The sequence below is a fragment of the Globicephala melas genome, chromosome 6 (genome assembly GCF_963455315.2).
Source record: "Globicephala melas chromosome 6, mGloMel1.2, whole genome shotgun sequence".
NCBI lineage: Eukaryota > Metazoa > Chordata > Mammalia > Artiodactyla > Delphinidae > Globicephala > Globicephala melas.
In genome coordinates, this window is record NC_083319.1 from 34,547,580 (window position 1) to 34,572,531 (window position 24,952).

The window sequence follows — 24,952 nt, forward strand, 5'->3', positions numbered from 1 at the left end:
GTGGATGCCAGCGCTCAGAAGACATAGATTTACTGAGGTGACCAGGACATGGATTTCCGATCAGCGCAATGAATTGTCTAAAAATAAACAATGTCCAAGGAGGCACTGGGCTGATTCAGGAGGTGGTGAGCACTTGTTATGCCAGGCATGTGAGCAGAGATGCTAGAGCCCTAGATGAGGTTTTCCAGAGACGGCTGACGTCTCGACTGATGGTGGGTTTCAGGAGTTGACAAGATGAGATTTCAGGCCTATGAAGGCCTGGTTCTGTTATGTAAGACATGTTTGGAGCCACTGAGTGGAGAGCATGGGGACTCAGAGATGATCAGCTCTCTTTAAAAAAGACTTGTTTCCTGGCCTGTTTGCATTATTCTCCCTGGCTGATCTCATTCTCTTAGTCATACGGGAAAGTACCTTCTGAAAAAAGCAGGGAAACAAGACACAGCATTTGACTCCGTCACTCTCTGCAGTGACACTGAGCCCCATCCCAGTTCACACGGAGCCTCAAAGGTCCACACGTCAAAGCTGTCAAAGGGTTTAAATTAGAAAAGCACGTGTGTGTGCATGCACCATTGTGTGTTTTCATTTTGCACCTCTTGAGGTCATCACGGTGTCTGAGTCACTGAACGAATCATTGTAAGCAAGAGGGCTCCAGGAAAAGACGCTGAACCCATCGCGCTGTCCCAGCTGGCCTGCCCACCGGCCCTGCAAACCCTGCCGTACTCCACTCTGTGGTTCCTTCTCCCCACCTCTCTGCAACTGCCCTGGCTCAGGCCACCACGCGCTCTCACCAGCCTCTGCCTCTTCCATGGCCTCTTTTTCCACACCAGCTGAAAAGGGTACTAGCAAGCCAAATACTAATACCAAGGGGAGGGGCCGTCAGAGTTCTGTCATTGAAGCATCATCTTATTGCACTCCACCCCCACCCCCCAAGACTGAAAGCTACTTGAAGGCAAGCATCCTTGTCTCCCATCGTCCCTGCTTCTCTCAGGTGCTGAAGTCAGTTTTGTTGAATAAGTGAATGAATGAATGCTTGGCATTACTACTGACTTTGACAGCCTTAAGACAAAAGCCTCGGTGGAATAAAAGCTGGCTTGTAGAAAAGCTTGTGAACTAACTCCTATTCTCACTCTCCATTTCATACACATGAACTTTGTCACCTTGCCTCACAGCAGGGGTTAACATAGGCACAGGTTTATGAAGCACGTTTTTGTATCTTCTAAAAAGTCAATATGAAAAGTATCATGGGCAATACCAAAAGGCAAAAGGCAAGTTGGGGGGAAAATATTTGTTGCACGTTGAACAAAGGGCTAATTTTTTTTTAACAGAGTTCCTAAATTAAAAAAAAAAAAAAAAAAAGAAGAGTCCAATGAAAATGTGGGAAGAGGAAAAGAACAGGCAATTCACATAAAAAGAAACATCAACGGCTAATAAGCCTATGAACAGAGAACGAAACCCACCCATAATAAAAGTAAATTGAGAAAGGAGACATCAGTTCTCCTCTATCAGATTAACAAAGATGAAAAAGTCTGAGAATCTCTGGTGTTGACAAGATGTGGAGGAGACCAACATTCTCACACAGAATAGAAGGACACACTGGTGCACCCTCTCTTGAGGCAAGTTAAGTCATATCTATCCAAACGCACACACGCTTTGACATAGCAACTCCACTTCTAGGAATTTATCCTGCCAGTTTACTCACTGAATTGTACAAAGATATATGTACAAATCATCTGGTTATTATCTATCTTAGCAAAAAACTGGAAACCACATAAAAGTTCATCAGTAGGGCACTGGGTAAATGAATTATAATGTAGACATACAATAGAATGCTATTAACACCATCCTTGAGGCTACCATTGCCTGTTATGTCAATGTACCTTCTAACAGCATGCATTATTCTGTACGTACCGCATACTAGCCACAGTGCTTAACTCTTTACGTGGGTAATTTCATGCAATCCTAATAACTCTGTGAAGCAGATACTTCTTACTTCCCATTTTAGCTGAAGAAACTGAAATGCAGTATTCTGACTGTATCAGTTTTCTAGGGCTGCCATAACAAATTACCACAAAGTGGATGGCTTAAAACAGCAGAAATGTATCCTGTTGCAGTCAGAAGGCCAGAAATTGGAAATTAAGATGTGGGCAGGGTTGGTTCCCTTTGCAGGCTCTGAGGGAGACTCTGTACCTTGCTTCTCTGGCTTCTGGTGACTGCTGGCAATCCTTGGCATTCCCCGGCTTGTACCTACATCACTCCAATCTCTGCCTCTATTGTCACGTGGTCTTCTTTCCTGTGTATGTCCACTCCACTTCTCATAAGGACACCAGTCATTGGGTTTAGGGCCCACCCTAGCCCAGTATGACCTCAGCTTAACTAATTACTTCTGCAAAGGCTCTATTTCCAAAGAAGGTCACTTTCTGAGGTTCCGGGTGGACATGACTTTTCAGAGGATACTATTTAACCTACTACAGTGACCAAGGTAACAAAGCTAGTAAGTAGGAGAGCCGGGATTTGAATCCAGGGGGGCAATGTGTACTCATTACCACTGCTCCATGCTGCCTTCCCATAACAGCTCACACTTTTATAACACTAACAATGTCCCAGGCACTGACTTAAGCATTTTACATATAATAACTAATTTACTCCCCACAACAAGCCCACTTCATACATGTGCAAATAGAGATTCCCCACAATAACCCCATATTACAGATGGGGAAACTGAGGCACTGGGAGTTAAAAGTTACCTGAGTCTATGCAGCCCATAACTGACAGACCTTAGATTTGAACCCAGGGAGGTATGTTCTTAACCACTATGCAAAACTGCCTCCCAACACTCTGAGAATTAGGGCTAAGAAAACATTTCTTTCTCCTGAAGGACTGGTCATTTTTAATCAGACATGATGTGGTCTCCAATTCATTGCTTCTCCCTTTCCCCTTCAGTTGTCATGATTCATCAGCTGATTTGAGTGTCCAAATAGAGTTGCCGTCATTCAGCTAGGACACTGGCATATTTTCTCTCCTTAATCTGTGTTGGGCATTTTGAAAGGCCTTCAGAGAGACCCATGCACCCACGCAAATGACATGCAAACTGTTGTGTGCATGGATATATTCATTTTTCTGGAGCAAGAGTCCATGGCTCCCATCAGATTCTCAGAGCTTCACGATCCTAATTTTCAAGTTTTTTGCCCTCCCTCCCTCCTTCCTTTCTTTCTTTCTTTTTTCTGTTCTCACCAGTTATGTTGCCTACGCCGGTTTATTAAGCAATCTCATACCCTTTTAATGGCGTAAGTGGAATGTAGTATAAAACCCATAAACAAATGCGTGCAATGTTTCCATTCAGTCTGACTTTTTAAATCTTCCTGGGTTTGCGTGGAGGAAGTCCGCCTTCCTGACTCTCCTCTCTGTTGTCTTTTGAGTGCTTCTGAGGCGGGATCCGGTTCCTACCCCGGCACGGGCCAGGTGCTCACCCTGCGCTCATAGACAGCAAACTTGTAAGCAGTGTGCGCTGAAAAAGCCAATCGGACACAGAAGCCTGGAGCTCTGGCGCTCAGGGGGGTTTCCAGGCTGACCAGGAACTGGGCAGTGTGACCTTAAAGCCTTGTCTGGGCCTAAATTTCTCCGGAAAGCAAGGGAGAGGCCAGGAAGGCAGAAGTAGGTGGAAAGAACCCGCAGCTGCAAGCCTGACCCTTCCCGCTGCCTGCCATCCCTGGAACTTCCTCCTTGCCAACATGCTGCAGCCACGTGCCCCCAAGCCCCGCCCCCAATCACCTGCCCCCTCACCAAACCCCGCCCCCTATGCATCCCATCACCTGGGCCTTCCCACGTGCCCACCACGCACCACGCGTCCCGCCCCCATGCCCCACACGCTTCACCGCGTTCTTCTAGCCCCTGCAGGTGCCCCGTCATGCTCCTCATGCCCCGTACATTGCTCATAAAGACAAAAACGAAACAACCAAACAACAACAACAAAATCCCAGAAAGAGCCCTTGATTTTTGACTTTGAGTCAAGGCTTAAATGAATTCATTTGTAGATTTTAATAGAAATACTATCTTTTTTTTTTTTTTTTTTTTTTTGCGGTATGCGGGCCTCTTACTGCTGTGGCCTCTCCCGTTGCGGAGCACAGGCTCGGACACGCAGGCTCAGCGACCATGGCTCACGGGCCCAGCCGCTCCGCGGCATGTGGGATCTTCCCGGACCGGGGCACGAACCCGTGTCCCCTGCATCGGCAGGCGGACTCTCAACCACTGCGCCACCAGGGAAGCCCTAGAAATACTATCTTAATGCAAAGGCCAAGGGAAAACTTTGAGATAATCAGCACTCACCTTGATGGTCAAAGTCTGGTGGTCAGTGTATGCAGGAGAAGCCTCACATTATGATGTGTATCAGCGCTTATTAGGAATTATTAAGCCTATTATTTAATAAGCTTATTAGAAACAAGGAGCTTGTTAGAAATTCAGAGTCTCAGGTCCCCTCCTAGGCCTACTGAGCCGGCATCTGCATTAACAAGATCCTGAGTATCTCCAATGCTAGAGAAGCACTAGTGTAGAACACAAGGACTCTGATTTCTCAAGTTTACCAAACCCTGGAGAGCACTTGGGTTTTTCTGGAATACACATCCCAACTGGATGACCTGGAATAATTCCTATTGGGGTTCACTATGCTATTTATAAAAAGGGGTCATTATACCGGCCCTTCCTCCCTTACAGGATTACTGTGAGTTTCAGATGAGATCATGGGTCCACTCTATTTATTGTGAGGGGGCTGAGGGGCAGCAGGGTTGGTGGGGAGCAGAACAGGTATGGTTTCTGCCCTCACGGAGCTGACGGGGTGGTGGGATGGGAAGACATGTAGATAATGTTGTGTGATTGTCACGGTTACCTCAGGGCTTTCATTTGCTTAGTCTTTTACATATTCTTTCATTCAGTGATCAGTCACTAATTAAAACATAAAATCCTTGCACTCTGCCAAGCGCTGAGCTCTGAGCTCGACACTGGGGAAGCAGAAATATCAGTAAATGAGCCATGAACTCTGCCCTCAAGGATCTATCAGTCTAGTCAGAGATAAGGATGTAAGCAGCTGATTACACTTAGAACACACTATGGCTGGTTCTCTGAGGCCCATTCAGGGGGCTGTGGGAGCACAGGTGGGGCAATGAGGCGCTTTGATTTAAAGGAGGATTACAAGTTTGCCAGGTTGAGAAGGAAGAGGACAGCATTCCAGGCAGAAGGAACAGCAGGGGCAAAGGCGGCAAGGCATGCAGTCACATATGCTTGCACCATGACCAGGTGTAGAGAACTGGGGGGCGTGTCCGGAGATGGTTTGGAGAAGTAGCTTGGGGCCACATCTTAGATGGTCCTCGTGTCGGATGCCAAGGAATCTGGTAGGAAATGGGGAATCCCTGAATGAAGAGGAATAACACTATCCGAGCTACGTTTCACAAAACTCTGTTAACAGCAGCATGAGAAGAAAAGACTGGGGTTAAAAAAAGAGAGAGAGAGAAAAGACGGGCGCAGAAAGACTCTTAGGAGGCTCTGCTAATAGCTCAGGGGGAGAGATGACAAAGTACTCGACTGGGGACAGACATGAATAGAAGAGATGTTAAGGAAGGTAGAATTGATAGGACTTTTGACCAAATGAATGGGGTGGTGAAAGGTATGGAGGTTTTTGGCTCAGAGCCTGGGTGGATGGTGTTACTGTTAACCAAGAAGGGGGGACCCTGGAGGGAGACTGGGTGGTGAGCCTGAGTTGGGCCTGTTGGGTGTGAAGTACCTTAGGGACACCCTCTTGGCTTTGTCCCCTAGGCTGGAGTCACGGATGCCTAGAGCTGAGGAGTGTGGTCCAGGCTGGACACAGGAGTTTGGGAGTTCTGAGTGTATAGGGAGTGGTGGGAGCCCTGGGAGTGGATGGGACTATAGGAGGGTGTGGGGTGAAAAGGAATATGGTTGAGAGTGGCACTAATATTTAAGGGCTGGGAAGAGATGAGTCCATGAAGGAGGTTGAGTGAGGCCAAGAGGATTTCTGCCTTATCACCCACCAGCATCATCTCCCAGGAACAGTCCTGGAGACACCTCCCTAGAAGCCCCAGAGTGAGCGGTGGCTGGGGCTGGGGATCTGAGAAGGAAGAACTGAAACAGAGACAGCACTTTCACAAATCTCTTTTTCTCCAAGAGAAAGGATGTAAGAAAAGGAGAAACAAAAGAAATGCTTGAGTTTGTTTCGTTTTTCAGATCAAAAACAGATCCAGCACCTCCTAACATCGAAGAAAACCTCCTAGACTGTCCTAGGTTGACTCCAGTGAGCTCATTCTTTCGTTATCGTTAAGAGCAAAGAAAGTCTGATTTTATCATGATTAACCAAAGGAGGATTTTACAAACCAAAACAAGAGACAGGAAATGGCCCCCAAATTATGCCATCTGCTTCATGTTTTTCCATACAAACAAGCCTGTCGCTTTAAACTGATAATGGCTCCTAGCAGCCAAATAATTGATCTACTTGGTGTTTTGGCTTTAAGTGAAGAGTGAACTGGCCTCTTTAGAAATGTTGGCAGCCTGGCTGGTCCATTAGTAAGACAGAAAAATCAAAACACTGACTGGAAAAGGTCATTATGACTGGGCTCAGCAGGAGTCATCGATACATGACGTCATTTCAGAAACAAGCGAGCCAAGGTCGTGAGCCCCCTGGACAGAGTCAAACTACCCTTTGCGGCCCATCACCACCCTCCTTCACAGATACTGAAGTCTCCCAAGAGGACACCATGGTCTGAGCCAGGACTGGCTTCATTTTACCCTTTCTTTGCTCAGCCTGAATCTAGAGGAATGTGATTTTAGAGCCTGTGGCATTCAGCAGGTCATTAAGGAAGGCCCTCAGTCCTCCCATGTGCATGTCCCTTAGATGCTCTTTTCACCTCTTCCCCTCTCCCAGGTCTGTCTCTGTCTCTTTTCACACTCCTCAGCCCAGAAACACCCACCTCCCCTTTCGGCCCTGTCTCCAGCTCCTACTACCTTCTCTCTTCCTTCCTTTCTCCTCCAAGCTTTTAGAAGAGCTGTGGGCTCTGTCTCCAAATCTTCGGCTCCCATTAGCTGCTTCTTCCTCTCGCTAGCATTAACATCATTGCAGGTACCAAGCACAGGACCAAGGGCTTTCCCTGCATCATCCCCCTTAATCCCAACAGCAACCCATCTGAAATGGATGCTATTATTATCCCCTTGTACAGAGGAGGAAACGGGCTCAGACAGGCTGGGTCACTGGCTTCAGTAAAGCAGTGGCAGATCCCATTTTTGAACCCTCTGCAATGCCCTGGCCAAAGTCACCCAATCATGGTGGCCCTTTCCCAGTCCTCTTCCCCTCTGTCTCTCTGCACCAGCTGGCACTGCCAATCTCTCTCCTCCCTTGGCTCTTGGGAACCAGTTTCTCCCGTTCTTTCCTTCCTCTTCATAGGGTGGGTTCCCCTGGATTTCATCCCTGGTGCTTCACTTTTCTCATGATAGAAAGTCTTCCAAGGGAAGCTCTGAGTCCTCTTAATTCCAGGTCCACTGGAAAGCATCTTGCCCACCCCCTCATTGCTCATGGTCACTCTAAGTGGGTGGCAGAGCTGGGGCTGGAGCCAGGTGTCCTAATCTCCAGGTCAGCCCATTACTCAGAGCTGCCACTACCTACTCTTAGTTTTTGTGGTTTTTTTGCTGAGCAGCAGGAAGCAGCCCAACCCTGGAGGAGGGAGAAACTGTGAGACCCTGATAAGGTGGGGCGGAGGCTATTTTTAGAGGACACTGGCTTTCTACTTAGGCTGGGAGGAACTTAAGCGCCAGGATCTTCTAAAACGTGGGTTTGCAAGACTGGCTCATTAAATAGAATTAACACATCTAAGTGACAGCACTCCTTGCTTTCACCCTCTGCCTGTTTGTTGTGTGGCTCGAATTGATGAGAACCTTACTATTTGTCTCCATTTCCTCTTAATTCAGTGAGGCTTTAAGATGGCTTTGGAAAAAATATATGATAGAAAGTAAGGTAGAAACAAAAATGAAACTTCAAGATGAGGGCGCTATTGTCTGAGCAAGGGGAAGTCCTGGACAGCAGCAGACCAAAGAACAGGGGGTGTTGAACAGATCCCCAAGACCTGCCTGAGCAGCAGGAAGTGTCAGGAAAGACATGAGAAAGGCTGGTGGAGACTGCCTGGCATGTCCTGCAGCGTGTGACCTTGAGCAGGGGGCTCTGCAGACCCTCGCCAGGAACAAAATGTTTGTCACCACTGGGTGAAAATGGGAATTTTTTGGGTTCCCCCACTGAGGGCCCAGAACCTGGATTAGGATCTGGTTTTGTGATTCTACAGGGAAAAGTTTAGGCCAGGTAATATGCAAGAGTTTGAGAGGGCCAAGGCCAAGGCTAGAAAAGATGGGGAGGGGGTGTGCCTGCAGAGCTCCGAGGCAGCATCACAGACACCAAATAGACGGGGAAACAGAAGCCAGGGAGCGACTGGACTGGAGCCTCTAGCCCTGCTCAGTTCATTGGGTCTAAAGCTGTTTGACTCACAAGCTTCTTTGCGAAGGTGATGGCTGCCGCCCAGCACAGATGCCCATAATCACCGTGGAGCGCGCTTCCTGGGTGTGTACTGCCCAGGCTCTCCGAGGGTCCTACTGGGTCTTAGTATAAGATCCGAGTCAGAGGGACCGCCAAAGTCTCTGGTCTCCGCAGCCCTTCCGGATATGCGCGGCTGTGCCTCCAGCGTCTCAGGCCCAGAGCCGGTGAACAGGTGGGGGGAGCGCCGGCGGTCAAGAGCGCGCCCTACTGCTCTCACGGCCCTGGCCACGAGCTCTATCGCGGGAACCAAACCCCGCTCCTACAAATGGGGAAACCGAGACCCAGGGAAGGGAGGAGGCTTGTCAAGTTCACCCAGTGAGTTGGCGAGAGCCAGAGAACTCCTGCCTCCAGGCTCTTCCCCTCTTCTTTCCACCTCCGCGCGAAAGGCGCGTAACGGTGGTGCTTTAAACCTTGTCATCCCACGCAGTTTGGGAAAGTTTTCTTGCCGCAAACAGGCGAAGCGTGAACCCGGGTATCACGTTCACTTGTGCCAATGCGTCCCCACTCCCACCTCCACTCTCTCTGCAGCCGGCGTGGAGGCCGCGCCTGAGTGCCTCGCTCGGCGGCACCTGTACCCAACAGAGCGCCCGGGGCGCCTAGCCACTGCACGCTGGAGTCAAGCGCGCAGCGGGAACGCCGGCCCCGCCATGACCCCCGCTCTCAGCGCTGCTCCTCGAGAGCCCCCAGGTCCTTCTCCCTTTTACAGACGCGGCGTCGGGGTCCAGAGGGAAGGGCGCCCTGGCCGGGGCCACGCGCGCCGAGTGGCGCGGATGCGAGCGCCCGGTTCCGGACCCCGAGACCCAGGCTCCCCAGCCCCGGAGGCAACCCGAGGCGGCGGCTATTTATAGAGGGAGCCACGCTCAGTCCCTCTTGGCGGCGGCGGCGACAGCTGAATATTTTGCCCAGATATGGCTGGGGCCCCGGTGAGGGGGCAGGGAGCCCCGCGAGCGCGAGGGGGACCCCTGGCCGGTGGGACACTTACCGGTCAGTGGAGCCGCGGGGGCTGGCGCGGGCGCAGGCGGCGGCGGGACGAGCGCGGGCGGCCGGCGGGAGAGCGCGGGCGGCAGGCGGGTGAGGGGAGCGCGGGGCTGGAAGAGCTCCCGGGCAGCCGCGAGCGGGCGGGCGCTGTGGGCTCCGGGGGTGGGAGCCAGGGGCGGGCCCGGCTCTGCGCTGTCACCGCGCCTCGCCCCGCCCGCCCAGCTCGCCTTCCTTACCTCTCCCTCCACTCGGGGGCGCCGGGGCGCAGCGCGCAGTCTCCTGCCGGGGAGAGACGCCCACAAGGGGAAGCGCGGGGCAGGGACCCTGGCCGCCCCAAGCTTGGGTCCGCGGCCAAGTGGGTGCGCGTCGCCTCCTGTCTGCGTCTAGGTTTCCCCACTTGTACCAGGTAGAGTTATCTGGAAAAAGGTGGGAGGAGTTTTATTCCTGTGTGGTCTAAGATGTAAGAATCGGTAGGTCCTTGTGGAGCAAAGCCAGCCAAGCGGTTGCTGCACCTTTACCTCCTTTGATTGAGGCAACGACCCATCCGGTCTTATCAGCAGCCCAACTAGGTCCGGTTTGAGCCGAAGCTTTAGTCACGATCATTTTGTGAACATGCAGTTCCAACAGAGGCAACAGAGGCAAATGCATTCCCTCTATACTGGAAGAATAGAGTATCCAAAATACGACTTAAAATAACCAAAACAACCCCAAAAGCCCCACCTTTTTTTCTTCCAGTTTTATTGAGATATGATTGGCATACAGCACTGTATAAGTTTAAGGTGTACAGCATAATGATTTGATTTACATACATCATGAAGTGATTATCACAGTAAGTTTAATGAACATCCATCATCTCACATAGATACAAAATTAAAGAAAAAAAATTTTTCTTGTGATGAGAACTCAGCATTTACTCTCTTAAAAGACTTTCATATATAACGTACAGCAGTGTTAATTATCTTTATCATGTACGTTTTATCCCTAGCACTTATTTATCTTACAACTGGAAGTTTGTACTTTTTGACTGCCTTCATCCAGTCCTCCCCCCAAACAAAAATGTGATCTTCTTTTCTATGAGCTTGTTTGTTTTTGAAGTATAATTGACCTACAACATGTTAATTCCTTTTGCACAACATAGTGGTTAGATATTTCTATACATTGCAAACTGATCACCATAAGTCTAGTTACAATATGTTACCATACAAAAATATTACATAGTTATTGACTAAATTCTCCACACTGTACATTTCATACCCTTGACTTAGTTTGCAACTGGAAGTTTGTACTTCTTAATCTCCCTCATCTATTTCTTTCCTCGCTCCAACCCCTTCCTCTCTGGCAACCACCTGTTTGTTCTATGTCTATAACTCCATTCCTGTTTTATGTTTGTTCATTTGTTTTGCTTTTTTAGATTCCACATATAAGTGAAATCATACAGTATTTGTCTTTCTCTATCTGACTTATTTCGCTTAGCATAATACCCTCTAAATCCATCCATGTTGTCGCAAATGGCAAGATTTCATTCTTCTTTGTGGCCGAGTAATATTCCATTGTGTTTATGTACATTCTTCTTTATCCATTGTCTGTTGATGGGCACTTAGGTTGCTTCCATATCTTGGCTATTGTAAATAATGCTGCAATGAACATAAGGGTGCATATATCTTTTCAAATTAGTGTTTTTGTTTTCTTTGGCTAAATACCCAGGAGTGGAATTGCTGGATAGTATGTTAGTTCTATTTTTAATTTTTTTGAGGAATCTCCATAGTGTTTTCCATAGTGGCTGCACCAACTTACATTGTTACTAACGCTGTACTAGGGTTCCCTTTTCTCCACTTCCTCACCAACACTTATTTCTTGTCTTTTTGATGATGGCCATTCTGACAGGGGTAAGGTGATATCTCATTGGGGTTTTGATTTGCATTTCCCTGATTAGTGATGTTGAGCATCTTTTCATATGCCTATTGGCCATCTGTATGTCTTCCTTATACAGATGGGGAAATATATCTATTCAGATCTTCTGCCCTTTTTTTAACCATTTTTTTAAAATGTTGAGTTATGTGAGTTCTTTGTATATTTTGGATATTAATGCCTAACTGGATATATCATTTGCAAATATCTTCTCCCATTCTGTAGGTGGCCTTTTTGTTTTGTTGATAAGTTTCCTTCACTGTGCAAATCTTTTTAGTTTGATGTAGTACCATTTGTTTATTTTTGCTTTTGTTTCCAAAAGCCCCACTTTCTTAAAAGGCTAATATGTTTTCCAGAACAAACCACTTAAACCCAAACAGAAACTTTAAGTGTTTTAATTTTAAAAATGGCTCATAAAAAGGAATTTGTGTGGACAGAAAATAAGGTGTCTTTGGATTATTATAGGATAGTTTCTGGTGGGATAGACCCTATTAATATAAACTTTTTAATATTGGTGTACAGATTACTAATGAGAAACACCTTTTTAAAATCTTGTTTCCGTGCAAATGTACTCCTACATTACAAAACCCTCATGGGTATATGAGAATATTCCTCTCAAGGGGCATGTGCAATATATTTTTAAATAATGCAATGATTTAATATTTCAGATTTAAAATTTTAAACTCTTTTGTTGTGGAATCAAACATTTAAGAAAAGGGCATACAACATAACTGTGCAGGTTTAATAATTTTTATCATGAGAACACCTGCTGCAACCACCAAGTTAAGAAACAACACTGCCAGCAGCCCAGAAGCCAACCTGTGCCCTTCCGGGTCGTCACAACTCCCTCCTGAAGTTGACCACTTTCATGACTCTTTCGGTAATCACTTCCTTGCTTGCCTCTTTCCTCCATAGTTTATTTTCATTTGCGAAACTCTATGTTGTGAGATTAATCCGTGTTGGCTCACGTGACTGTAGTTTGTTTACTCTCATTGCTGTAGAGGTTTCCATTGCATGAATATATCACAGTTTTTAGAAACATACATTTTGCTGTTAATGGACATGTAGGTTGTTTCTGGGTTTTAGCTATTACAAATAGTGCTGCTGTGAACATTCTTTACCAGTATCCTCCTGCACAAGCGCACACATCTTCAACACACTTGGAATTAACAAAAATGGAAACATTTTCACCATTCTGGCATATGAGCAGTATCTAATTGAGTTTTGAATTTGCATTTCCCTGTGTCCTAATGGGTTGAGCACCTTCTCATGTTGACTGGCCAGTTGGATTTCCTCTTCTGTAAAGTGTTTGTCCGAACGTATTGCCCATTTTGCTTCTGGATACTCTTTTGTTTATTGAATATATGTAATCTATTATTTTCTCTCTGTGTATATATATATATATGTATGCGTGTATATATATATCCTCCAATCCGTGCTTTGCCTTTTCACCTTCATAATAACGTCTTTGATGAACAGGTGTTCTTCATTTTAATCTTGTCTAGTACAGTTGACCCTGAAACAACACAGGTTTGAACAGTGCAAGTCCACTTATAGATGGATTTTCTTCAATAGAAAATACTACAGTACTGCACCGTCTCTGGATGGTTGAATCTGAAGATGTGGAACCACAGACACGGAGGAACTGCATATAGGAGGGCTGACTGTGAAGTTACATGGGGATTTTCCACAGCAGGGAGGGTTGGTGCCCCTAAATGTCCTCCCCCCACCATGTTCAAGGGTCAACTGTATATCAGTCTTTTCCTTTATTGTTAGCACTTTGTGCATCCAGTTTAAGACATCTTTCCTGCTCCTGGATTATAAAGGTATTTTCCTGGGTTATCTTCCTACAGTGGCCATTCATGTTTAGGCTTTCAGTCCACCTGGACTTGACTTTTGAATATGGTATGAGGTGGGGGGCAAGTCTCTCTGTCTGTCAAACTGTCCCAGCACCAGATTAACTTTTCAGTTACATCCACAACTAATTGCTTTATTTTAAAAAGTAATAGAAACATTCCTAAAGTTAGTGAAGTACAAACCACTTCTTTCTTATCTGTGGACAATTTGAAGATTTTTGTTGTTGTTGTTATTAGGGAAAGAAACCATTATAAAAAAACATTTACACTACTTTATTTCACTTAAACATTTGTGTGTCAGGATATTTTTACTTTATCATAAATGATTACTTAAATCACTGGCATGAACATTCCTGAATTTTGAATCACTTTAATTATAAATACTAAATATAAATTTTAAAAAGCTGGAAAGACAATTTCAACACATTTTACATGAAAAACTTGAAACATCTGGTCTTTATTTTCTTTCCGTTCTTACTTTTCCTAGATGTTCTCAAATAAAAATAAGCAAATGACTAAAAACTTTTATCTCTGGCCTCGTCTTCTCCCCTTCTCTCCATATTTCCAATAGTTTATGCATATCTTCACACAGAGGTCTACTAGCTTAAATTCAGTATATGTTCAAAATCAAAAATTTAGGCTTCCCAGTCAAACTGAGTAAGGGGTCACCATCCTCGCGCTCACAAGAGCTGTTTGGGTGCATCTTTTCCCAACACCACATTCAGTGAGGTCACATTGTTAGCTGGAACGCAACAGCAGTAGGAATATTTACAACATGGGAATCATCAGACACTACAAATCAAGGCTCACTCCCCGCATGATCGCCACACACCCACCAGAACCAGCTGTCAAACATTTACCGGGATATGACTGGATAGAGAGATGACTAAGACCCCTCCCTCCCTCAAGGAGCTCACAATCTAGTTGGGGTGACTGGCACAGAAAACTAGTTATATGCTATGAAGCTCAGTGAGATCTGGGCAGCACGAGGGGCACAGTCAAAGTACAGTGCAGTAGGAGGGGCACCAGGGAAGGCTTCATGGACAGACTGGGAGGTCAGGGAGGATACTGACAAACAAAAATGGTGGGGAGAAAATGAGCTGCAGTCTGAGGGAAAAGAATAAGAGTGGTCTGGAGGGAAGTGAGGCTTCCTTTAGAGTATCAGTAGTCCTAGATGAACATGCATGGGGTTTGGGAAGGTCCAGTGTGGCTGGCGCAAGGAGTAGTAAACAGGGAGGTTGGGCAGGGAGACTGTAAAGGCCTGCGTTTTCAGTCCAGACTCTCTGGGCAATAAGCCACCCAAGATTTGGGGTGATCTGGGTTTGCCTGGGCTGTTCCTCCAGCAGCACCACTAGCAATGCTGATGGGCTAAAGACTCGGCAGAGACTTCACATGGTGTGGTGAGCACCTGCTTTGGGACCCATCACTACCCCAGGGTAGGGTTAAGTCACGGAATTCTCAGTCTAACTGGAGAAGAACCGAGCACCACAAGGAAGACAACATGAATAGAAAGGGAAACTCTTCACCTTAAGATCATAAAGCCTAGAAATGATAAGATAGTCAGTTTTTGTATTGATAAACATTTTATTCTAATATTATAGTAATAATTCAAGTGCAATTCTCTTTGAAAAGTCAACTCTGTTAAAACAAAACTTGTTAAATATCTTTCATCAAACACAAACATATTCTTTTCAATCCCGCACAGCAGTCAGAGCCATGTAGCAGAGGTAAGATTTTTTTTTTTTAAAGCCTACTACATTTTGTTATTGCTAAAAAAAATCGGAATTAGTTGTCAGGGTCTCAGAAGCAGTGATTAATTGATTTTTGAAAGCTCTACCAGATACTCTGACATAAAATCATGAATCCAGATATCTGTGTCTGGCAGTGACGTGTCCACTAAATAGACCACTACTTTCCGGTCCCAAGGGTTAGTGTTTTCTATAACTGTCTGCACCAATGCCACCAGAGGTTTCTTCTCCACGTGATTTCGAAACACCATCGAAGCCTCCTCAGACCACTGGCTGCACTTCACTCCTAAGAGGAAGGGAGTTCGCAGATCAATGAGGGGTCAAATGAGCCTTTCTTTGACCCGTTACAATGGAAAACTATTTAAATAGTCCCAAAGTAGTCAAACACACCAGCTTAGACTTGCCTAACTGAAAAACAGATGCTGAAGAATCTTACAACAGTCTTGCTTACAGTTTTTCTATTCTGAATGGGGTTATTTCTGTAAACCTTCACTTACAGACACAAATTTCATTTGAGATTTAATGCTGTGATATAAAATGAAGTTATAATAATGACTGCCCATTTCCATAAAGTATATGTAGATATAGACTGATGGAAAATGAAATATCAATATCAATGACATTTCTCTTATTTACAGATTTTTTTCCCTGATGAACCAGATATAGTAAAAAAAAAGAAAAGAAGAAGAAGAATTAATACACTTAACAGTATTTTATTTTATTTTATTTTATTTGTGGTACGGGGGCCTCTCACTGTTGTGGCCTCTCCCGTTGCGGAGCACAGGCTCTGGATGCGCAGGCTCAGCGGCCATGGCTCACGGGCCCAGCCGCTCCGCGGCATGTGGGATCTTCCCGGACCGGGGCACGAACCCGTGTCCCCTGCATCGGCAGGCGGACTCTCAACCACTGCGCCACCAGGGAAGCCCAACAGTATTTTAAATTACATACATCACCATGGTAAAAGCACTGGAATGAAAGTCTGGAGACTCAGTTACTATTCCCAGCTCTTCCTCTATCAAATGGTATGATCGTGAGGAAACCAGTTGATTTCTCAGGCCTCAGTTTACTTCTTGTAAAATAAAGTGGTTGGACCAGATGAATTTTAAGTCCCATGCATTTCTAAATCCCCATGACTTTTAAACTTGAGAGCTCAAGTTAGAGAATTCTGAATTAGGTTTTAAAACAAAACTGAGACAAGAATATGTATTTTTCAAGAAGTATTATTAACTAACATAAATTAAGTTCACATATGTTAGATTAGATATATAAATTATGCCCCATAGTGATGAAGGTCTGGGAGTTTCACATATAATTTAAAAGACTTTTCGGTGTAGTGAGTGGGCTAAATTCTTTGATTACTAAGAATTTCCCATGAGAGAAGCCTAGAACTGTCTATAAGCTGCTGCTTCAGTGACTGTAACAGAGCCTGAGCCTCCCAGCACTGGCACGAATTCAGTGAAATGAAGCAGCTGTACAGTCCCCTGCACAGGGAACACCAGTGACTGTGGCCACGAAGCCAGGGTGGGGATGATGGGGCCATGCGATCCTCCCTCACGGAGACCCCTTCACTGGGCCGTTTGATTGTCATGTTTAACAAAATGTGTTGTTAGAAAAACCTGAATGTTAAAAAGTGAAAATGAAAAATGTAGCCATTAATTCTGAAGAAACCATTTAGAAGTTTGAGTTCAAAGCAGATCAGTGGTAGTCATGCCATGTGTAAGATGCCATTTTTGGTTCATATCTGTCTACCATGGGAGTTTCCTTTGAGTTCTAGTAGGAGACACAAAGAAACTGGAAAATACTTCAAATAAGGCAATCTCTCTCTCTCTTTCTACCTATCTATCTATCTACATATATATATATCTTCAATAAACACTGTCAATAAGAAGAATTTATATACATAATTTCTCTCATTTCTGAGATCAAGTCAGTTCTGCCACTGCTAAGTGTATGGGGTGAGCGGGGGGTGAGGAATGAGGGTTGCACATGTGGTCATAACTTGCCCTATCCCAGCACAGCAGGACCTCCAGACAACTGGAGGTGTCGGCACCCCTCAGCCCTCTTGGCCTCCGCACCCTCTGCTCACGGCGACAGCTCTCTGGGTGGAGTTTCAGCTAGGCACCCATGCTACCTACTGGTAGAGGGCAGACAGATATCTGCACTGCCTTCACAGAAGATAAAACAAATCTCATCAGACAGTATCATAAAGAAGTACCACTCTACACCTATTAACTCAGCTCCTCAGATTTTATGACAGTCAACAGGCTGGTGTGAGTGTGGTGAAATCACACACTTGTGTGTTGTTAGTTGCGATGCAAGTGGAAACTGATTTGGCCATGAAAATGGTCATATTCTACGAGCCAGGAATGTTTTATAATTGTGAAAGTCCATTACGTAGATGCATTATAATTCCTGCAATAAATTATGAAATCTTAATCGCGCAATGTTCTCCTGTTGGTTATTTGTCTCATTGTTTCCATTTGCTTGTTTTGGCTAATATATGTAGCTGTGGGTTTTTTCCTCAATACTACAATAAAAGTGTAAACAACCTGAATGTTCAACAATAGGGAAACAATGATTAAACAGAATATTTTGCAGCTATTAAGAATTGTTATCAGGACCATCAAACAACCACCCAAAAAGCAATAGTGTGAAAGCAGAATGCAATACTGTACCTGTACGAAGATTACAGTTTTAGAAAAATACTCACACATGAAACCAGAGACAGAAAGGAATATGAAAAAACAGAAACAGATATAGTGGAAGGGCATGACCTTGAGAGATCATTAAAAATTATCAATAGGCCAATGATTCTGTACCCAGGACAAAACGACAATATATACTACTGTTGTGTCATGAGTCCAAATTCCCCAGAAGTTACCTGCTAGTTGAGCTGTGACTGCTTGAAACGGCAGCTTTCGGAACATGTCCACCAGGGGCTGCACTTTTCTTATGTTGACTAATTCGTGCTTGCCATAGTCCAGCTCATACACAGACACCAGTCCATTGGTCAGGATTCCTTTTAAAAGCACCCTGTACCACCTAGATGTGCATTGGAGTAAAAAGGAAGGAAAAAACGCACAAAGTCAACACCTGCTTTAAGGGCAACATTTTTTGATAAAAAGGAAAATTAATACAAATGTTATTTACTAAAACATAAAACTATGCTGTTGTAGAAGTTTTTAAAGAGACTGCTTCTTCTTTTCCAAAGGTTACTATTCTCTGCTTTGTCACTGGCTCATTTGATGGAATTTGTTCACTCAATACCCTTTTACAGGCCTCACGGAGCTAATAAAGGAAAACCACCACTAAGCAGGAGGAAACAGTGCTACAGAGCACAATCAGGACAAGGCTGGCAGATCCCTTCACTTTGACGGGGAGACAGGAAATGGCCATACTTTGGGGACAAGGTCCATGTGTGGAAGATGGAAAGAGAGAAGCAAGCGGGACCAGGTATGGAGAATGCATTAATTCAGGGACTTCCAGGCAAGATACTTTAGGGCTATCCAGGTAGCATCTGGACCAAAGGTCTGGAGCTCAGGAGAATGGCTGAAGCAGGAGATACAGATTACAGTTGGTAGGGGGGAAGGTCATCAAAATAAAGGTAGTTCATGAAGCTATAAGAGAGGATGAGAATGCTTCAGCAGAGAATGTTTGGAAAAAAGTGAAGTGAGGACAGAATCCTGGGAAACACAAAAATTTAAAGGGCAAAGGAAGGTTACCCAGTAAAAGGAGACTGAGGAATAGAAGGTAGGTGGCAGCAGGAGGTCCTGAAAAGAGTGGTGCTGCAGAAACCAAGTAGTGTAAAGCATCCCATGTTACAGGGAGGTCAACTAGGATTGAGTTAACAGAAGCCACTGGACTCGGTAATGAGCTCTATATCTTTAATAAGAATCGTTTCGGGACTTCCCTGGTGGTGTAGTGGTTCAGAATCCACCTGCCAATGCAGGGGACACGGGTTCGATCCCAGGTCCAGGAAGATCCCACGTGCCGCAGAGCAACTAAGCCCGTGCGCCACAACTACTGAGCCTGCGCTCCAGAGCCCGCGAGCCACAACTATTGAGCCCTCGTGCCACAGCTACTGAGGCCCACGTGCCTAGAGCCCGTGCTCTGCAACATGAGAAGCCACCGCAGTGAGAAGCCTGCTCACTGCAACGAAGAGTAGCCCCCGCTCGCCGCAATTATAGAAAGCCCATGTGCAGCAACAAACACCCAGTGCAGCCAAAAATAAATAAAATAAACTTATTTTAAAAAAAAAAGCTACAAAGAGGCCAACTTCAAACACTGTATATAACCTGAGGGCCAAACAGACCTGACCTTTGGGGGCCAAAGAGACCTGAGCTGGAGTCCCACTGAGCCATTTTTCAGTCATGTTAACTCTGGGCTCTTTATTTAACCTCTCTGTGCCTCAATTATCTCATGTGTAATGTTTAGTTTTAATTTACTTGCAGAAATAATACATATGAAGTGCCTAACACATTAATTTGGCATATAACAGGCAGTTGGCAAATGGCAGCCATTATTATAAGTATTCTTAAAATGAAGATAAGCTGTGCAAATAAGAACTTTAGATTAATTTGAAGAGAAATTTCCATATGTGGAAATGCCAGTATGGTGCAGGTTGTTAATTCATATAAGTGTAAAAGGAGATAAAAACATTTGGTTTCCACCAATATCACTGTCTTTAAACTGTACAAGGCAAATGACTGATGGTCTGTGCTTTTAGTCTATAAATAAGAGGTACAGAGCTGTGAGGAGAGAACCATCAGGAAACCTATGTGTTGCATTTCTATTTAGCTTTCAACTTTCAAAACTAAGAGCTTAAATAAAGGCTTCAGTTTTGACGACATTACCAATTTCAGTGCAAGGCTACATGTGGATCACCTGGAGAGTTTACTTAAAACACAGATTCTGGGGTTCTACTACCAGAGATTCTGACTCAGGAGGCCTGGGGTGAGGAAGGGGAATCTGCATTTTTAATAGGCTGCCCAGGTTATTCTTAAATTGGGATAGATTTGGAAATCACTGTAAATCAAAACTGTACCTGAAATTCCTAAATCTTAACTTACCAGAGCTGGGAACAAGGTTTAGTAAATAGTCCTGGGTTGTAAGCAAGACAGAAGCTCTGAACACTTTACATTGATTCAGTTCATAAAGTTTCAAAAAATATCAGATAATCTGTTCCCATATATAAGACATCCCTTGATTATCTGGGACAAATTAACTGATTAAAGCCCCAGAGTCCTGAGGCAGAACTGTTCAATCCATGGGGGAGTAGGGGTGGAGTCTGAAGTCCCACACTACAGATCTCCGGTGTTCAGAGATCTTCACATGATCCTTCCCTCCAAGTGGCACCTCCCCACCACTAATCATCATTAATCTGCTCCTCAGATAAGAGTTAGCATTAGCTTGGCTTTAACTGAGATTAAACTATCCAATAACAAAGAGTTCTGATGAGGCAAACTGGAACCCATTTATGCTTATGATTGTAAATAACATGACATAGTAAAAATATTTTTTAAAGATGAAAAGCTTATGACATATAAGTTGAATGCTTTTTAGAATGAGAGCTATTATACTTTTAAGTGTTGAAAATTAGTTTTTTTCCTCCCATAAAAATAACAAAATTTTATAAATGCCTGTACTTGCTATCTTAAGAATGAATGAGGGGCTTCCCTGGTGGCGCAGTGGTTGAGAGTCCGCCTGCCGATGCAGGGGACACGGGTTCGTGCCCCGGTCTGGGAAGATCCCACATGCCGCGGAGCGGCTGGGCCCGTGAGCCTTGGCCGCTGAGCCTGCGTGTCCGGAGCCTGTGCTCTGCAACGGGACAGGCCACAGCAGTGAGAGGCCCGCGTACCGCAAAACAAACAAACAAACAAAAGAATGAATGAAAGCATTTTATAGAAAAAAAATAAACACTTGACCTTTCAAGTTGAGTTTTGGGGGGTGTGTATGTATGTCTGTGTGTTGGGACAGGGAGGGTAGGGGAAGAGATTGTTCTTTTTGTTCAGCATTGTCAAATAAGCTGGCACATTTCCCCTAAGAAAGCCGGCAAAGGGAAAGGGGAGCGGGGAGCTTGTGCCATTGTCCAGGGCTTCCCGGAGTGAGCGTATAGCTTGAGGAACTTGGGCTTCCTTGGGTTGGAACCAGCACATCCTGGGGGCTTCAGGAGAGGAGAGTGTGGATCCAAATGTGCAAACGTGAGAAAACAGACTGAAAGTGCTAAAACAAATGTAAGGAATTATGATTCTCACTGTCCAAAGGCCAAAGAGCAGTGAAATAGGCACTGTTGCACCTTATAAAGGGTGCCACAAGCTCTCTAGAAAGAAACTGACTGCATATATCAAAAATCCTGTAATCTTTAAACAAGTGACTTCTCTTCTAGGAATCTATCTCATAAATACATCATCAGAGAGCCAAACAAAGATTTAAGTTAAACATTATTTGTAACAGTGAAAAATCTGGGAGAAAAAAACCTACAAAGAAAGTGATAAGTAAATTATGATTTCTCTATATGATGGAATATTTAGCCATTAAAATGTTTATGAAGAAATCTCATCACATGGAAAAGTGTTCACAGAATTACGTTAAGTGAAAAAGTAGGTATGAAATTATATATAGTAATATACCAATTGTATAAATATGTATAGGAAAAAAACTAGAAGAAATACATAAGTAGTTTAACAAGGGTTATGTTGGTTGACTGACTTTGTTTTCTTATACTTTTTTTTTTTTTTTTTTTTTTTTTGCAGTACGCGGGCCTCTCACTGTTGTGGCCTCTCCCGTCACGGAGCACAGGCTCCGGACGCACAGGCTCAGTGGCCATGGCTCACGGGCCCAGCCACTCCGCAGCATGTGGGATCTTCCCGGACCAGGGCACGAACCCGCGTCCCCTGTATCGGCAGGCGGACTCTCAACCACCGCGCCACCAGGGAAGCCCCTAAACATTTTATTTTTAAAATTTAGAAAGTCATTAAATAAAATACATTATTTCTTAAATAAAAAAATATTTTTCTCATAGGAAAGTAGAAAAAATATTTAAACATTCACTTTAGATATAATGAGGTTTTTAACAGCACTAGGGTCATTAGATTTTTAGATAAATGGCATCATTTTAAATATTAGAAAATTGCACAATTCATTGGTCTCATTTCACATTCAAAATTCCCATTTGTGCAGTTCCAAGTCCCCCTGCAGGGATTAAGGACTCTTGGTATCATTCTACACGTTTTTCTTAGGAGGAGAATAAAAGGCTCTGTCTGTCCAAGGACCTACTTATTTTCCACTTTTGCAGCATACACTTGGTCTTTCTCCACTGCCACATGGCGCTCCTCAGACACACTGTAATAAAGAATCATCTCTTCCATCAGAACTTCCAGCTTATGTATCTCTTGCCACGGCTGGACGACAAAGTAGCCCGGGTGACAGGCCACTGGCACGTACACATCCATGTGTTCCCCTGGCTTGGACAAGTGGACAGGAGGTGGCAGCTCCTCCATGGAGAAAGAGCTGGTATGGTCTACCAACGACTTTTTGAGGATATCCGAGAGGCTCTTTCTGAAATTCTCTCCAGTGTTGCCCACAATGGAGGTGTTCGCACTCTTGCTGTTGGGGGAGCTAGCTCCGCTGGATATGGCACTCAGAAACACATCCTTCTGATGCTTCCACAAGTCTGCGTTTGTGATCTGGCGATTGATACTGCGGTGAGGGTCGGGGAAGTTCTTGGGGGTAAATAAATAAATATGTGCCATCCCTCTGGTTTCATCCACTTTTGTCACCTTTGGAAAACACACAAAACCAACTTAAAGAAATCCAAGTTCACGCTGAATTCTGAGGTGGTTACAATATTAACTTTAAATATTATAAAACAGCATTTTGCAAAGAACCCAACTTGCTAAAATCATTTTATTTGAGGTCAGATGAATTATCTAGCACAGCTGTAGCAATGAATAAGCTCGTAGGTCCAAGTAGTCTAGAAACCAGTGGCAAGCTTGTGGAAATGAAAAATTTACTAACCTCTAAAAACTGAGAATATCTATGACTGGCTAGAGGTCATTATCACTTAGAGGAAGTGATTCTATATATCATGATTAATTTTTTATATTAATGACATGTTAAAACACTCAAAGAAGAAAGAGTAACCCAATGAATCCCCATGTGCTCATCATCCAACTTCAACAATAAAAAATAATAAAAACGGCAAAATGTCCTGTAAGAATTCTGCTTAATGCTGGTGTACCCTCAGACAGGGAAGGGAAAGAAAAAGCTTTGACCTTCACCATACCCTTTGGGATCTTTGGTCCAAAGTCCTTGTTTGGTCCTAATATCTGCTCTCACTCCTCTCCCTTTCCCCCAGTTACATGAGAGGAGAGAGACCTTGGGAGAAAAAGAGGAAGAAAGCTCCACTGAATAGGCCAAAATTATAGTCACCATTTTGCACCTTTCGCCCAGGAGACCTCTGATTACCTGGCTACCTTTTTCTGTCAGAGGGGTGAATGTCTGTATGGGAGCACCACACGTTGATAACTGGATTGTGTGTCCCAAAGGGCTGGGTGCCTGTTAATTCTTCTCATCAGCTCCTCTGGTTTATCTCAGGAATAACAAAAATGAGACACTTCTAGCCACATCTATCTTTTACCAAATTGGGCTAGAAATGAAAGGCAGGAACACAGGCATGAAGACAAGGAGACACCAGCAAGGCAATCCTTCTAAAGTAATTTACTTTAAAAGCTTTTCTCCTAGCAAGAGGAGTCTATTTAAATTCATTCTTTGGAGGGCTAATGAAGTACTGACTGCTAATTCATTTTGATATTTATGGTACAGAAACACCGTTTCAAAAATCAACCATTAAAAAGATTTTTATTGACTACCCAATACCCTGGCTTTAGGAGCTGAAAATGTAGCTGAGAAAACAATATTCATGTGGCAATTGAAGAATATAAAATGGTATATAACTGTGTGATTGCACATGATAAACCCTAGAGGAGAATGAAGATAGGAAAATCAGTGTGGGCTCGAATAAGTGAGAGGTCTTCACGAAGATATTTCTCAAGGACATTTCAGTGCTAACATTGTTAAATGCTTATATAAAATGATAACACTATTTACATCAGTTAAAATAGAGAAATATTATCTTACATTTCTATTCTTGGAAATATGAGCAGTGTTTTTGATATGAAGATGCAAGAGTGTGAAAAAGAAACATGCTAGTGAAAGAAATAAAGCAGTTTAAATAAGTTTTAGGAAGAGACAAAAACCAAGATTACAAGCAAATATTTGTTTATAATCCATTTTACTTTAGGGATAAAAGAAAGAAATACCGGACTTATTTAGATGGTCTTTAGAAACATTTATCAAGAGATACATGGTCCTCTGTTGCAGACTTAACTCCTTATCATGGAGCAAAATAGGAGCACGGAACTACCTGCTACCTTATTAATAATCAAAAAATTATATAAAGGGTTTAAAAGTAACACTGGAGATATAGGATAAATTCTTAAATAAAAATTAAACCATCAGATATCTTATAGCTACACATGTAACCAACCTCCTGACTATAAAAGTGTGTCGGAGGTAAAAGCATCAGTTTACAGTAAGATAAAATTCTTTCACAAAAACAAGTGGGGGAAAAAAAAAGTGAGTCCTTCTGGCTGACAGCCCCCTTTTATCAAGACCAATAAGATAACTAACCTTAATGCTACAGTCTGAGCAATTCAAAACAGAATCTCTTAGCCAAAGCACAGCATCTGGTGTCCACATGCCAATAGACTGTGGAAGATCTGCTAAACAGCACTTTATAGCCTGAAAAGAAAACACAACGGAAAAGAGGACACGCCATCTTAAAATAGGTACTTATGAGTAGTGTCAATATTATTTTCCTACAAGTC

The 24,952-nt window shown here is 44.1% G+C and overlaps 2 protein-coding genes across 7 annotated transcripts in view; both read right to left on the reverse strand.

Moving 5' to 3' along the window:
- The window catches only part of TMOD1 (tropomodulin 1), an 87,808-nt gene extending 77,626 nt beyond the window's left edge, over positions 1-10,182 (reverse strand). For 4 of the 5 annotated variants that reach the window (XM_060300722.2, XM_060300724.2, XM_060300725.1 and 1 more), the window contains exon 1: positions 9,558-9,670. The gene's annotated coding sequence lies outside the window, so the exon portion shown is untranslated. Of the gene's footprint in view, positions 1-9,557; positions 9,671-9,789 lie in introns of those variants that run through there. The other variant, XM_060300723.2, reaches the window with a different exon arrangement.
- Positions 10,183-13,650: 3,468 nt separating this feature from the next.
- The window catches only part of TDRD7 (tudor domain containing 7), a 90,609-nt gene continuing 79,307 nt past the window's right edge, over positions 13,651-24,952 (reverse strand). The window contains exons 11-14 of one of the 2 annotated variants that reach the window (XM_060300726.2): positions 24,756-24,866; positions 22,341-22,843; positions 17,947-18,107; positions 13,651-15,351 (exon numbers count right to left, since the gene is read on the reverse strand). In XM_060300726.2, coding sequence (XP_060156709.1) covers positions 15,131-15,351; positions 17,947-18,107; positions 22,341-22,843; positions 24,756-24,866 — 996 coding nt within the window. In that variant the 3' untranslated portion in view covers positions 13,651-15,130. The remainder of the gene's footprint in view (positions 15,352-17,946; positions 18,108-22,340; positions 22,844-24,755; positions 24,867-24,952) is intronic. The other variant, XM_030829781.3, reaches the window with a different exon arrangement.